Source organism: Epinephelus fuscoguttatus, linkage group LG4 (assembly GCF_011397635.1).
Source record: "Epinephelus fuscoguttatus linkage group LG4, E.fuscoguttatus.final_Chr_v1".
Taxonomy (NCBI): Eukaryota; Metazoa; Chordata; class Actinopteri; order Perciformes; family Serranidae; genus Epinephelus; species Epinephelus fuscoguttatus.
In genome coordinates, this window is record NC_064755.1 from 11222260 (window position 1) to 11238963 (window position 16704).

The 16704-nt window shown below is 39.9% G+C and overlaps 1 protein-coding gene across 2 annotated transcripts in view; it reads right to left on the reverse strand.

Annotated features, from left to right (window-relative positions):
* Positions 1-1265: 1265 nt before the first annotated feature.
* kiaa1549la (KIAA1549-like a) overlaps positions 1266-16704 on the reverse strand; it is a 130453-nt gene continuing 115014 nt past the window's right edge. The window contains exons 18-24 of one of the 2 annotated variants that reach the window (XM_049573634.1): positions 14119-14360; positions 13705-13870; positions 11302-11399; positions 7543-7688; positions 7302-7456; positions 7128-7200; positions 1266-5652 (exon numbers count right to left, since the gene is read on the reverse strand). In XM_049573634.1, the coding sequence (XP_049429591.1) occupies positions 7171-7200; positions 7302-7456; positions 7543-7688; positions 11302-11399; positions 13705-13870; positions 14119-14360 (837 nt within the window). In that variant the 3' untranslated portion in view covers positions 1266-5652; positions 7128-7170. Of the gene's footprint in view, positions 5653-7127; positions 7201-7301; positions 7457-7542; positions 7689-11301; positions 11400-13704; positions 13874-14118; positions 14361-16704 lie in introns of both variants that reach the window. The other variant, XM_049573633.1, reaches the window with a different exon arrangement.

A 16704-nucleotide genomic window follows, 5' to 3' on the forward strand; every position in this document is an offset into this window, starting at 1 on the left:
ATGTTTAGAGGAGCCCATGGCTGCTGATTGTTGGGACAAAGTTTTAGAAGTCAGAATATTTTTAAAACTTTAATGTTTGCATCACCTGACCTTTCCTAACGATGACTGTGAACAAGCCATAGCTCTAACAAGCTAGTTAAGGTCTGAGACCCTGTAAAAGTTGTCTGAGAGCTCAAATGCTTTTGGGGTGCCCAAACTTTTGCATGGTGCTCCTTTCATTTTTTTTTTTAAAATTTAAATTTTACAAAATAATATCGTAATCTTGTTTAAAATGTTGTATGTTTCATCTTTAACTTCATGCCTTTTGGAGATCAGTTCATCTTCTACTTACTTAACTATTCACAGCGAACAAAACTGTGACTAGGGTTGCCCAAACTTTTGCATGCCACTGTACCTCACTTGGCCCTTTAAAGTGAAGCCAGTGATGGTAAAGGAGTGTCCTATTTACATAGATGATTGCTTTCGCTTGGACGGCTCTACAGGTGTTTCCAAGTAACCAATTTGCATATTGCTAAGACGTTATTTTAGTTTGAATGAACAAACATTTATCTGCTCATGAGTTATTCTCTTTATTAAATTCCAAAAATCTCTTAAGAAAAACCAAAGTCATTCTCAAAGGTTACATATCACCATTCCTCCAGGGCTACAATCTGAGGGCCCACAAAGCAGGGGTGGCCGTACTGTGATTCATGACCGTGTACGTTGTAATATACAAGAATGAGTCTCCACTGCGGCCACCTTTTCTTCCTGTTGACTAACAGTGTGCTCGTGTTTGAAGAGTCAAGGTCACTGACAGAAGGCTGTTAGAGCAGCTCAGCTTTCATCTCTGAGACAGAGATGATTCTCCAGTCATGTTTTATTCATTATGCAACTGCCTCACCTTAAAACAAAATGTATTTTCTTGCTTTTGCATGAGGCTGCCAGCACAAACAACACAAATATGAACAGACAAATACTTTTGATCACTTAAGTATAAAAAACTGCAGGAGTTGGAGAACGCTGACTGAAGCAGCGTGTCTGAAGGTGAAGCCTGTACTGTAAGTGTCTGCCTCCCTCTAGTGGTCATAAGACAGGGGTCTCTATACTATACTTCATACACAGTAGTCCCTCAGTGAACAATATTGACCTTATAGCACCAAGACAATATCTGTTGAAGCACAAATGTTTATTAAAAGGACAAAATGACACACAAACAGAAAAAAGCACAAGAGCCAAGAATTGTAATTTGTCTTTATTGTTTAAATTCACCAAAAAGTTTTCTGCATAACTACATCCAACAGCATTCATTGTTGTCGTCACTGTGACCTCGTCAACACCCCAGTGACAATAGTGTGACATCATCAGCGCCGTCATGATGTCACAGCATCATGACGTGGCTCAAACGGCAGAAAAAAACTACTGACAGTCAGCCCATCCCCGAGTCCGTCGTCAATAAAAGCATCTCGCCGCTACCCGTGTAAAGCACAAACATTGCACATCAACTTATAGCATAGCATCAAGTCTCCTTCTTTAAATTACTGCGTAAAAACCAAAAACCCACCCATCCCTCTCTTCAACATGGAGTCAAAAAAAAAAAGATAAACATGAGTGGAAATCTTTTCTTTTCAATCATACATGGCTTTTTACACTGAGTTTGATACTGTAGCTGCTGCAGATCTCCAGTGATGATGATGATGATGATGATGATGATGATGAAAACACCAATAGCACCGTGTGCACTCATAATGCTTCACTACTGTCATCTCATACCGTTGCTTTCTTTTCCCTAAATATCCACATCTAATATTTATCATGTGAAGGCCTGGATTTAGGAAGGGGGTTAACAATGTCTGAACTGGAAAAGACAACTTTTAATCCATGCTACTGCCTGGATACAGGCTTTGAATTCAATGTATGTAGCTAGATTCTATATGTTGATATTCTCTTTGGAATTTAAACTTGAAGTCATACATCTAGAGGCAGGGCTGTGGCCAGGATTGTAGAAATACTGAGGTGAAGAATACAAAGTCCCCAGTGTAACCCCACCCCCCCAAAGAAATTTCTGACCAGTAATCAAAGCAGTTTGAAAATTTTCTTTTTTCATAATTCCTATATCAATTTAGTTGTTTAAATAGATTTTCTGTAAACTTTATCTCCTTATGTAACTGTCTTAAAATGCTGTTTTAAAGTTGTTGTTTTTTTCACCTCAGCAGTCACTTTTAAGAATTTTTGAAAAATATCAAATTCACAGGTCATTAAAACCCTCCAGTTTAGCTACGGCCCTGTCGACGGATCCAAAAAGTGTATCACTATTCAGCTGCAAAAGGATATGCAACATTTTCTTGACTTTGATTATGCATTTACAATTTCAGGCTTGGTTGAAAGTAATTCCAAAATGATTTGTAGGTTTAAAGAATCTGAATAAATCATGCTAAATGACAGCATTTTTGCATTGATTCTGCTCTTTTCTGCCAAGGTTTGGCCTCTTTATAAAAGTGCGTTCATGTTTATGTTAAAGGGGTAGTTCAGATTTTTTGAAGTGGGCGTGTATGGGGTACTTATCAATGGTCAGTGTATTACATACAGTAGATGTCGGACGGCGTGCCCCCAGTTTGGAGAAGCAGGCAGGAATACTGACATGGAAGATAAGCAATGTACTGCTGTGGAGGGGGCAGCAACAACTCTTATTTTAGCCACCTAAATAATGGCCCATCTAAAAACATCGACATCAGTTTAAGTGTACGCTATATTGAGAGCATTTTCACTGCTTTACCCTGCTGTCAGCAATTTCCGATGTGAAAATGTAGCCGTACTGTCGCTCTCTTTTTAAAGCCCGACTCCATTGAGGAAAACAGTGATTTAACATCGCTGAACACAGGAGCTGCTGGTCTACTGCTGCTTTGATCAGTTAGTTTGTTTGTGTTATTGTGTGACTTTGGCATTTAAAGGGGTAAGTCTGGATTCACTAAAGTCACACAATAACACAAACGAAATAACTGATCGAAGCTACGGCAGACCAGCAGCTCTTGTGTTTACCAAACTAAAATGACTGTCTTTGTCAGTGGAATCTGGTGGATGTGATGAGACCACAGATGGGGAACTGAAGCTGTTAGGGGCTTCCGCATTTGGACAGGCTGTCTGACGCCAAGGTAAAGCGGTGAAAATATTCTCAATATAGGGTACACTTCAGCTGATACTGATTTTTCTGAAGTGGGACATTTTCTCAAGTGGCTAAAATACATTTCATTGCTTATCCCTATCCACAGTAGTGCATTATTTAGCTTCTGTGTCAGTATTCCTGCTGCTTCTCTAAACTGGCAGCGTGCTGACAGACATTTACTGTGTGTAATACACTGACTGTAGACACCATACAATGCCACCTAAGAAAAATCTAAACTATCCCTTTAATCTATAAGTACTAACCTATCTTTATAAATCTATCTATGCTGCCTCTCTATTACCTGCCTCATCATTGTCTAGCTAATAAACTCTCATTTGGTATCATTTGCCACTTTTAACATAACACTGTATATGTTAGCTGTTGTATGTCCACTTGGTGAAGTTAACATATGGCTATAATCTCCTTTAGTACCATCTAAATGATGAGGAGCCCTACATACAGTGTGCTTACAGAATTCCAGTTCTCCTCAGAAAAAATGAGGGTAAATATAATTTAGACTGTGACATTCTTTGTACTAAAAATTGCATTATTTCAACTATTATGGCTATATCTGCTTTGTTCAAACATAAATAATACTGTCAACGCAGGGTAAGATCTGCCTTTTTACTCTAAACGTTCTATCTGTCCCCTTAGTCATGTGTTATCTGTAATATTTTCTCTTTGTAATAGTATGAAACATGATGATCCAACTGATACTTAAATGTGTGTATCTTTCAGAAAGTCAAGGAGTTTCAAAAACAGTCCTCCGTTAACACTATGGAAATAAAAGGAAAATGGCATCAGAAAAATGTCAAGCGAAGTATCCCTCCCACATTACTTGCATAAATCTCTTCGTTAAATCATCTGCTATATACAGTAATACATATAATCGTTACATATATGGCTCACCTGAGCCCTCAAGTCTCTTGAACAGTACTACACCATAGTCCAATGTCCAGATATTCAACCCTCTTCATCAAGACCAAATGAACCAGAAGTCAAATTTCCGTATACAGTAGAATACAGTAGACACCTTTCAAGTAAAAGAACTGTTTTTCTAAGAATACTGGTGTGGTCACATATTTGGAACAGACCTGAGTCAAACCAGAGTTGAAATCAGCTCAAATTTAAGTCATCATAAAGAATATGTTTTTTTTATCTTCTGCCTTTAGTGAGGGGTCAAAGAAACCCTGCAGCGGCTGCAAAGCTACAAAACACAAATCTGCATGTGAGTGGGATTTCAATATGAGTAGTTGACTCAGGTCTGTCTAATGATTATCAGACGAAAACTTCATAATCAGATGGTCGACAGAACATAGTGACTAATTCCTGTTTTCATTGCTGAATCTGATGAAGGAAAAAAGTAAACGAAGTAAATTCTTTTTAAAAGTACAGAAATGCCATCATAACCACAGACAACTAAGCCGCCGATTTCTCTGTTTTGAAGAATGTAATTTTTTTTTGCATTGAAATAAGGTGAGTGAAAGAGAAACACTCACTACGTCTTTTTTGTACAGTAATCCATTGATAATAATCAATGCACAAAAGTAAAAGACAAAAGCACACAAATATCCAAAAACTGAAATTGAGACAGCTCAAGACGAGAGATTTTTTTTTTTCTCTTTTCCTTAGATTTTTTTTTCTCACTTAAGTTTAAAATACACATATTAACCAGCTGTAGAAGGTTTACATACAGTAGGAATTTGGATTCATCAAAAAAAGCACAGTTTTAAGTCAGTCCAGCTTTCCTGGCTTCATGGTGGAAATCAGAGACAAGTCCAGGATGGTCCAGTCCAGTCCAGTCCAGTCCAGTCCAGTCCAGTTCAGAGGAGGAGCAGACTACTGGCCATGGCTGAGGCACTACCGTACTGATAACGCAGCGCTGTGTGCCATCTTGTGCTGGGGCAGATGGCAGTTACTGTACGATGATTGCTGGGGCAGAGAACTAGTTGTCACACTGGACTGTACTCACCCTGTTCATCCACACTGCACATGTGTGTTGTATCGCAGGGAAGCACAGTGCAGCTTCACGCAGCTCAGCTCAGCTCAGTTCAGTTCAGCAGTGTGAGGGGCCTCTTGCTGTACAACGGTGGTCACCACAGAGGAGGCAGTCTACATAGAGATACTGACAAGGGGCCCAGAGGGGCCAGTAGGGGCCGGTGAGGCCAGGGGCTCAGGGAGCAGAAAGAATAGAGAAAGAGAGAGAGTTATGGCTGAACATTTGTGTTGGATTAGATTGAAGCAGAGCTTTGACCAGGTGAAGGGGCTTATGGGGCAGAGGAGTTGTGGAGGATGAAAACGCTTTGAGCTGCAGATGAAGCGGGCAGAGAGAGGACAGACGAAGGCCAGCCCAGTGGAGAGAGGGTGAGCTGGGGATAAGGAGGGGGCGGAGCGGGGGTCCACTGGTGATGAATAAATCAGACAGGAGGAAGGCCGGGCTGAAGTGAAGGAGGGGTGATAAAGCTCCAGAGTTTTCAGTGAGGGGGACGTCCTCTGCCCATCCAAAGAGACACCTGCAGAAAAACACATTGAGCACATATGACTGACCCGCCCTACCATTACAGATTTACTGTAGCACAATTTTCACTCCGCAGCAACTATTTGTGTGTCCTTTCCACAAATACTTAAAACAACAACAAACAAAATTGTCACAGGCTGATTTTAAGTAATATGTTAAAGGATTTACATGGTTCTGGATTATTAAAGGTGCCCTGTGGAGATTCCAAAAGGCATTACATGCAACTTTGAGACCTAACAAACATCCTGAGTGTGTTTCTTTCCTCATTAGTCATTTGCAGTGCAGATTGTTTTTTCTAATTATTACATGAAAGGTTACATCTCTGCTTGCTTGCTTACAGTCTTCGTCTCCCTGCCTGTGTTGGCGTACTGTCGTGTTTTTTTGGTGTGTTACCACCATCTGTAGATCAGTGCGTGTACGTCCTTGTGCGTGACCCACTCGTAAAAATGTTAATCCATACTGCTACCAGTGGTCAAAACTCATTTCAGTAATTACATGGATTTAGCTTTTAGCTTCTTGAAAAAACATTTACGTAAAGATGAAACAACATTTGGAGAGTATCTAGCTTCAGTACGGTGACGTATGTCCGAGTGAATGAGGGCAGGCAAGCAGGATATAACGCTGGGAGGAATTTAATTTGATCACTGAAGAGTGGGTATGTCATGATAGTAAGGCCATGAGCGTGTAACGCAAGTGTATCCAGGGGTAGGATAGTATGACAATGACAGAGAGACGAAGCCCATCATATGCTCCATATAGTTGCTGAAGCAGGCCACTGTGAAATGCTTTGCATATAATCTGAAGCTGTCACCAATACCTCCTTTCTCAAAGTGGATAAACTCTAGCCAGAGGGCCTGTAACCAAGGTACTTTAGGGAAACAGACAGCTTGACGTAGCATGCTGTTGCTACCTAGCCAGCTTAATGTTAGCTCTTTGTGGCTAAAAGTTGCAGAGTGATTGATGGATGGACGTCCTGATATAAGTGGTTGAAAACAGTTGGCACTAGCTAACATGAGCACACATCATGTTTTGTTTTGCAGAAAAAACTTGATTGGATTTTGATATAAAACATTATGTATTAGGTGCAAAATATGGACAGGGATGTGATCTTAAAGGGTTAACACTATCCTATCCTACTGTGACAGAGGACAGTTGGGTCAAATTTTATTTGCAAGTAATCATTTTAAGTTTCTATTTGTCACTTTCTGCATATGTAGAAGATTTCCCAGCCTGAATCCAAAATAATATTCAGGCTAATCATGTAACTTGCTTCAGTTATTGTTGCATTCTGATATACAGTAGGTCGATAAGTCTGGTATTTTTTTTATTAACATCTTTGAAATAATAATTAAATACTTGAATATCTGCAGATTTTCAACTTAAAGTACTCTGCTGTTTTGAAGTATAATGATATTTTCCTTCCACTCACGACACAAGCATCACAAGCAGCGCAGAGATGGTATGACCCACCGAGCTATCGGCTGTTTCCACTCAGTGTCACAGCCAGGCGACTTCAGCAGATGGTTTCAAGATGACGTGAGTTCTGCGGGGAGAAGAGAAGAACTGCTTCACACACTGGCACACAAAGTGTTTGCAGCTTGTCAAGTATTAAACTGCATTACACAGGAGCTGCGTGTGTCTCACCGGTGTGTCGTTCCACTGCCGCGGCAGGTCTTCTGGCTCGGGTGGGTAGGACATCCAGGACGGGCTACGGTACGAGGACGGCGGTGACATGACAAAGTAGTCTGAGTAACCTGGGCGGTTGGCAGATATCGCGTAGACTGCTGTTATTGGGTTTCCTGTGAGATGTGAAGATGAATTTAGCCAATGATTGAACTTCACTTAGCTACAGTCTGCACATCAGCACCTCACTGCTCTGTCATACCTGAGTAGGTGGTGATGGACTGGTCGACAGTGACAGCAGGGAAGGGGGTCCTGGACAGCGGCAGGTACGGGGCGCCGTTGTGCTGCTGAGCCTGCAGGTCTGAGGCCTCTGACACACGGGGCTTCAGACTAACATCAGGGGTGGAACTGTCAGCAGAGAGAAGAGACAGATGTTAACCTGATATTTAGTGCTCAAACAACTACTGAACAAGCTCCAAGAGATGAGGTCAGCTAGGATGTGGACAGTTACTAGGTCTAATAATGAGGACTAAATATGAGGAGGAACAAACAGGTGCAAATGTATTAAGACATGTAACAATTTGCATGTATAGGAGCTACAGTTTAGGTTTAGCACTGAAAACAGTGGAGGGTCAATGGAGCATGAAGCCCTGAAAGGTCACTGACAGCTGTGTTAGAGGCTCCTAGGCTCTGATTGGTTGTTTTCCTTGAGCTGCAGTAGATTCTAGCAAATGCCATTAGAGGCAATAGAAGGAGGAGGAGGGACATGACTTTTTTATAGACTGGCTATTTTATGTAATTCCTGGTAGATGTAGCGACAGTTTCAGCAAATATGACATGAAGTTATTCTCATACAAGTTATCAACAGTAGCTTTAAAGAGTAAGAAATAAAAGCAGATGAAATGTCAGCTAAAGTGTAAATGATGAAAGCAATTGATATTTCAATAAAACTTAAGGAGTCAGAGTGTGTAAGAAGTCAATAGCTGCAGTTTTGCCAAAAAGGTCAAAGGGTGCCGATGACCCTGGCCTGAGGCCCAAAGAGAGGTTAATGCAAAGGTCTATGCACCACTGGTGGTGCTGCAGGGGGTGTAAATGAGGGGCCCAGTTTGGAAAAGTTTGTCCCCCTGCCCATAATGCCTAAGGGTTGGTGTGACCACTACTATGACTGACTTAAGCTACAGACAGTTCATGCAGGAGGCAGGTTTACTCCTAATCAGAAAATTCTTCATTGTTGAATGCTGTCAGTTCCGTACAACTCTCACACACCTCAAGGGCCAGCCTCTCATAAGGTGCTGTGTAGCCTCTACTGGCGCTGTGTATGTAGCCACTAGCACTTGCGCACAGCTGATTGTCGTTCACTTTAGTTGCAAATGGGAAGCTTGAAATATTCTTCTCCTTATTCAGCCTTCCCCTCTAATACAGAAGCCCCTATTTGAAGGCACAATTGCAGCATACTATCTTGCCAGTAGTAAGATAGTATTTCAAGTATTTCCGTGTTAAATGTAGTATTTTGATCACATATATGTTATTTTACTTGAACTTTTATTGATTTTTTCAACAAACTGTTGAGAACTGATATACCAACAGAGCTACATATGCAGGGTGAGAAAAAAGGACAATGAAACTGCAAAAATTAAAATAAAGTAAAATGAAATAAAAATATAACTAAAATCCACTTGAGTATTGAATACAGGAAACATGAACCAATCATGTTGTTTCTGGAGTATGTCTCAAGAATCTAGGGAAGGTGAGTATTTTACAAACTGTGTCCAGTATGACCTTCTACAATTGTTGTTCCTCATTATTAACTTCAGAATGATTAGACGCAGCTTCCTCCATGATGGAGCCATAGTCCCCTTTTCAGCTGATGTGCGTCCATCCAGTTCATTGTTATCAGTCTCTTTGCTGTCATGCATCCAGTTGTTGATAACATACATGTTTAAATTAATCTGTTTTCTTTTTTAAAATATTTCGGAGGTTCTTCCATGTACAACTAGAGGGAGCTACGCACCACCAGTTAGACACGTACCATATTTATGAACCAGTGCTATAGACACACTATGTGTGAGCTAATTACATTCAATACAGTATGTTAACCAAGGTCTGTAACAGACGGCACTGCATTGCATACTCATGCCTATGAAGGAATATCAGTATTATATAACAGGTTTTTTCACAGGAAGAAAAAGAGACAAAAATGTGGATTTATTTTTTGTGATATGACTGTAAATAGTTTGTGTGAAATGTTTTATCTTTTTTTTTTTAAAGATATTTTTTGGGGGGCATTTTCAGCCTTTAATGGACAGGACAGACAAGTGTGAAGGGGGGAGAGAGAGAGGGCGTGACATGCAGCAAAGGGCCACAGGCTGGGGTCAAGCCCGGGCTGCTGCGGCAACAGCCTTGTACATGGGACGCCTGCTCTACCACTACGTCACGGACGCCCCATATCATTTTAAGGGTAAAAACAATATAATCAAGCGCTGCACTTGAGGCAAACATCTGGTCAAAGCAAAACTCACATATTGTCTTAATGAAAACATATATATTTTAATCTGCTGCCATGAAAAACACAACCAAAAAATAAAATTATTTAAGGATTTAGCAACATTGGTTTACATTCTACAACTAGTAGAAAAATCCCAGTAGGCATTTCATATGCTGATTCTAGTATATTTGCACTTGATATATTTATTCTTATTATTTTATTTTGCTTTTAGTCCGACAAAAGTAAATAAACGATCCAGTGTTTCCACACTAGGATTGTTTTCCTGATAATAAGAAGATGGCATTGCATTTCAAAAGTAAAAATTGCATAAAAAATAACTAATAATACATATTTTTTAGACTTTCTTTTTGTGTGTGGTTGAATTCTCAGGGCATTTTGGGCACTTCTGACCTCACCATGTGAAAAATCTTAGTGATGTCCACCTTTCAGAGCTGCTCTGCGTAGACCACACTTTTCCATTTTCAGCATAACAGGTTTTGTCATTATCCTTTTTTAACTCTTCTACACTGAAGCATCTTTTTCTGCATTGTAGAAATGCTAATGGCCGAACATGTTACACTACAGTAGAAGACTGGAGGACAGATGATGTCACTGCCACGGCTCAGGACCATAAAGTATTATGCACACAGACACCTCACAGTGCATACTAAAGAGGAATTAAAATGCTCCACTCGTCCTCCCTGAGGGTACAGGGGTACTGAAATATGACGAGCTGACTTATTAACTGCTAACACAATTCTGTTGCTGGTTTTAAAGCAAGAATAACGTTCACACACACATAAATCTGATTTAAAATTAAAGCAGCACTAATCAGAGGATTGTAAAACCAACAGAGCTGTCTCTGACATACAAAATACAAACATTCAAACTCCTGAATCACTTCTAAATGATGTCCTAAATATCTAAATGTTTGCATTTTCCTGCAGTGTGAGTTTGTTCCTGTCAGTCTGCAGCACATCGCAGCTGGAACATGTTTAATTATTTTCTTGGTTTGTCCACTAGATGGCAAACATGCCCCTCCATGCAATCCACACCAGCCCCAACAGTCAATCACTCTCTGCAGTGCTAAAGTGCCCAGCAACACGGTGCACACAGCAACAGCATTTAAATGAAGAAGCTGCTCAGTTCAAATGATGCAGACGAACATATGGGCCTGAGAGAGGGAAGAGAGAGGAGCAGATAGAGAGTGGATGTGGAGAGCAATCGGTTCAAATGATGATGAATAACATTCTGTAGCTTTTTTATTTTATTTTTTTATTTTTTTACCTCTGTATCTCCTGTACACTCGCTACCGATAAATTATATATTAATCTGATACAGTGATTAGCCCCAGTGCTGCGTTTTGATTGGCTGCCAGATCATTCAGGAATGCTTTCAAATGCCATATGTGAACATTTCCTGTGAATCTCAACAGCACAGTGGACGCTTCGCTTCCTGGTTGGACTTCTTTATATTTTTTAATTTATTTTCAAGTGTCTGTAGTTGTCTATATTTGTGTGAGTGTGTGTGAGGTACCGTCGTAATGAGGTCCCAGGTGGTGGTCCTGGTCTCGAGGGGATCAGTGGCGGGGGAGACCCAATGCCCATATCAGGAAGCTGGGTGAACCGGAAACCCTGCAGACGCCACAAATATAACTTAGACACATAGTGAACTAGCATCTGGACTCTACAGAGTGCAAAATAAAAAAAAAATAAAAAACAACAACAACAACAGTGGAAAGAACAACAAACAAATCTCGACAAACAAAGAGGCCTGGGAAAATCAGTGTCTGATCAGAGTGAAACAGAAGATAAATACAGATTCGAGCTGCATGAGGCTTGTTGTTATTTGTTGGTGGGTGTTCAGTCCTCAGTCTCTTTAATCTGTGTAAAGCTTCTCCCTTGCCGATCAGCTGTTGGCAATGTGCACACCGAGAGCACTTACGGCAGCTTTTCTGTCCAACCTCTCTGCACAAGTCTGTGTGCAAACATTTAAAAGGGTCTAATGAGTGCTTCAACAATTTAAGGATGTTAGTTAAATAAAATTTGTGCTGTGTTGTGTGGCCCTATCTACAGATGAAAATTCAACGTGTGCAAACATGTATAAAAGACCTGAATATGCATAACGTGAAATGTTTCACATTATAACGTGATAACTTTTGTTGTGATGTGAAACTGATGTTTAAATGAGGAAATCTGGCTACATGACTGTGCTTGGGTTGAGACATGGCAAGACTTTGCTGTTATTGAGTGCAGTGGATAATACTGTAATAGCATGCGCACTGTGGGCCTACACTAAGAAGGATTTTAACAATTCTTTGTCAAAATCAGCAGGGAGAGGCATGCAGAAACAGCTGTTCCTAAGCACCCCACCATGTCGATTGTGTGGCGAGAACTGTTCAGAAGTTCAGTTCTAAAGGCGCTCTCCAAGTTAAATGTTTTTCTGTAAGTGCTCTGATTAATAAACGTATCTCATCAGTAGTTAATTAGAGGAGGAGATGAGCAAATGCATCCAGAAATATCCACAATTTTCCTAAAATATCAGTAGTCTAACTGTGCTGTGTATTGACTAATTATTAAAGGTCATAGTGTGAAACATTTTATGTTTTAACAATAATCATGTTATGATGTGGAATTGTCATAACAAGACAAATACTATATTTGGTATAAAAAGAAACTGATACTGATCAGTTCTTTTTCCTCTGGTGTGGCAGCAACCTGGTTGCTATAGTTACTTTGCATACAATGATTTTACATGATTTTACAACCCTTGATATGCTCATAAAATATGAGAAACTGCAACAAACCAAGAAGTAAATCAGCCTCACATGACCCTACTGATTAAGTAATTAAAAATGTAACATTCTAACCTCATTAAGAGTATTTATTTATATTAGTTTTATTTTGATATCTCTATGCTTCTATTTTACAACTTATTTATCTAACACTGGATTAAATGCCTGTGTAATACAAAAGGTGTCAATTGGAGGTGAACACATAGAGAATCATTTTTCAACTCTGCAGTTCTCCTCAGATCTTTGCAGTGTTTTGGTGCCTTTTAGCTAATTGTTTTGTTATTTCAGCTACAAACTTTAATGTTTTGGTTTACTCGAACAGCTCTCAGCTCTTGTTTCCAGCAGCAGCAGGCAGCAGAGTTGGTGGAGACCAAAGCAGAGTTAAAAGGAGAGTGAATATTGGACTTACATTAATTGTTGGACACAAACATGGCTCCAAATGATTGCTTATGTTATTCTGTTTCAACAGGATTTGTTAGCAGGCACTTTGGTGACATTGACTAGATACAATCAACGATTTTTCAAAACAACTTTACAAGGTTATACATCTTTACAGCTTGATGGCTGCCCCAAAGTGCCCAAAAAAATCAGTTATTGCAGATTTAAGTACATTTCACAGCTAATATTTTATTTCATTATTTCATTTTATTTGTATTTTAGAATTTATTTTATTTCATTTTTAAGGCAAAAAGACAAAAATAACAAAAGTCAGTTTTCACTTCTGTTCGTGTCTGGTCTATCAGGTTTAATGCGTACTCGTCAAAGGTGTACATTGTGCCTCTTTTCTGCTTTTATCATATATTTATTACCCATTCTATAATGTTATATGTTGACATATCCTTGCCTATTCTCTCCATTGACATCTCACTGAATGTTTTTTATGCAACTACTTTCAACTAAAAATATTGTTAAAATGGTAAAAAAAAAAAAAAAAAAAAAAAAAAAAAGAAATAAGTCTACCGGCTATTGTTGGATATTTTGTGAGTACCAAATGAAATTCCATTCGCCTCTGTTGTACTGGGTTGGAGGCATTAATGTGAAAAACAGATATCTCAACACCTTGACTCATAAAACCTAAACTATCTGAGAAAATATGTTCTTTGTAATTTGGATGAATCCACCCTCCAACTTCATCTAGTGCTTACCGGTTTAGGCAGGCTGCACTGGTGCATGTCCTCGTAGCCTGCACTCCTCTGTCTGCCTCCACAGGGATGGTTCATGGTCCCTGGGGCGCTCGTCACCCCGTCATTGTAATGGCTGGTGTGGGACGGGTTGTAGGCCCTGTGGGCATGGTGGTGGTGATGGTGGTGGCTGCTGACGAGAGAGAGAGAGGAATGTTAACTAAAAAAGAAAAAGTTGAGTCAACAGAAACACACCTACTCACTTTAGTTTTCCTGTTTTTCTCTAGTGTGCTAGTGCAGACATGTTCAGAAAAGTCTACTTTATGAAAAAGCGCTCGGGGTGAGTCAGGGCACCTCTCTCTATTCATTCCTACACACGACTGTAAAACATGCAGATGTGCTAAAAAATAAATAATCTGTGAAAAAATATAAATTTACATGGTTGGCGGAGAAGGAGGGTCGTGGTCCGGAGGTGCCAGGCTGAAGGCGTTGCCTAGCAACATATGCATCTGCGTGCGGACCTCATCAATGGATGGCTGAGAGCTGAGTGTGGAGGAGTCGGAGCCACGGTGAGCTTTCACCCCCAAGCTGCCGTTCCCAGTGCCAGTAGATCCACCTCCGTAACCCAGAGAGCTCATCAGGCGGTCCACATTGGTCTCCTCAAACGGTTCCGGTTCGCCCTGCAGAGCACACACGCTTAGTCAGCAGGACAGAGGTGCATTCATCAAATTTTTAAATTAAGCGATGAGGACATGAACACTGAAATCACAGGTTTTCCAAACAAATCAATTTACCATCTCTGACCACCCACTGTATGAACTTCTGTTTGCTAAGAAAGAAATGCTCTGAGGAATATACCAAAGATTTTTGTAGTCTTTTCAGTTCAAGAAAAAGCTGAGAAGCATTTACAAAACTTCAAATAAGAAAGTTAGTTAGTATTAAAGGGACAGTTCAACCCAAAATCAAAAATCCATATTTTTCCTCTTAACTGGAGTGCTCTTTATCAATCTAGATTGTTTTGGTGTGAGTTGCTAAGTGCTGGAGATATCAGCTGTATCACAGCGTAGTGTAACGTTACAGCTCAGCTAAGGAAGACACCATTATTGTTCACATCTCACACTGTCATGAGCAGGAGCCTCTTGTCTGTGAGTAGATGTACTCTTCCTTCTGCATCTAGATTGACAGATAGCACTAGAAGTGGGAGGAAAAATATGGATTTGTTATTCTGTGGTGAACTGTCCCTTCAAGGGTGTTGAATCCCCTAGTCTCCGGGGTCTTTTTGATTTTAAGAGGTGTAAGAAAACTTTTGAAAAAATACAGTCGGCCTAAATCTCAGCATTCATTCATTTCTGTGAAGAAAACTAAATGAAATTATTTTAAAAGTTAAGATTGTTATGTAAGAAATAAACCACAGGATAAAGGCACAGTGAAGACTTGAATACAAGCTTTCACAGCGCCTTCACTCTTTACGGACTGTGAATCCTAAAAAGGAGTTATTAAAAATATCAGAAAAACTCATTTCTGATGCAATATTCACAGGAAGTAGTCCACTTTAAATTGATTCAAATCATTCTTTTTCACAAACTTCCTGCACTTATTGTGTTCACTATTTGGATGAATTTTACAGTTTATCAGTTGTTCTGTGCTGTTATTGTTATGCATTTAATATAATATAAAATATTCCTAAAATATGTCACTCAGGGGTCGTCACTTTACTCAATAATAGCAAAGAGGTCCCTCAAGGAAATGGGTTGGGAACCAGTGCTCTGATCCAGTTTTTTCTCTCTGATCATCAGGTGTAATCATCAGATCTATACGCTTAATGGAGCAGCTTCTCCTGCAGCAGGACGACATCACCACATCAGTTACAATCACATGTAATAAACATTCAGTTGCCAGTTCAGGTTTTGGCTCAACTGTGTATCATTTTGGTGGATGGAGTTTGTGGTGCTGTTGAACTGCACTGCGTTATACTGGCAGATGTTCCTGTTATGAAGCCTTGCTTCAGTGATATAAACGGGGAAACCAAAATAATACGAACATCTGTGAGTACAAGGCGATACAGTTCAGTAGCACCACAAACTACATCCTCCGAAATAACCATACAGTTGAATCAGCACCTCCTCCGCTCTCTGCCACACACCCCCTGGGGTTTAAGTACCAAAATCCCTGCTCTATAAGACACGTGTAAGATGTAACACACACACACACAAGTTGCAACCGTTTAGAAGTTTTATACAAAATCCCATAAATTAATTAAATGAATGGATTCACTATTTGCACCTGTCCCTACAATTATGAATCCCACTACATGCTGTGATTGCCTAGTATTCATTGTGTTGATGCGTCAATGTCAAACATGGTTAAGATTTGGGCAAAAAGGTCACGGTTAGGGCTAGTACTAGACAATCTTGGATATTCCATGAGATTAAAGTGGTGAGTTTTCAAATGAAGTGGCAGAAAGTCAGGTGACGTAGTATAAAGGGTGTCACAGTCCACGGAGGGAGTAGGATGTGGTGGATGAATGAGTGAGGAAGAGGACTTTTCACACAGGAGACTGGGGTTTGAGTCTTGTGTGGGTCTATGCTGGCCTTTTATTTTAAGAGTAAATTGAGTTATTATTTTCAATTTTAGGTTGTGTAAAGCTGCTGATCGTACACTGAGTGCATAAAGTTATTGCAGAGTAGCTGAAAAGACCCTTTTAGCGTTGTTATTATCACAGGATTGCACTGAAAATTGACCTATAATTATATTAAATCATTACACAGCTCGAACGCAATGCATAACCTCACATACCTGTGTACAATCCAAAACAGTACAAACAAGAGGCAGGGAACAGCTGTAGCTCCAAACCAGCATAAATACATTGTATACAGTTGTGTGCTGTTCATACTGTAGCAAAAATTCTAAAGCATGAAAGCAAACAGAGAGGTTATACACCGACTGTACCAATGCACACAATCATACATGCTCCTGCTCAAACACACTCTGTTCTCCTCGTGCCGTTTCAAACAGTTTGGTGCA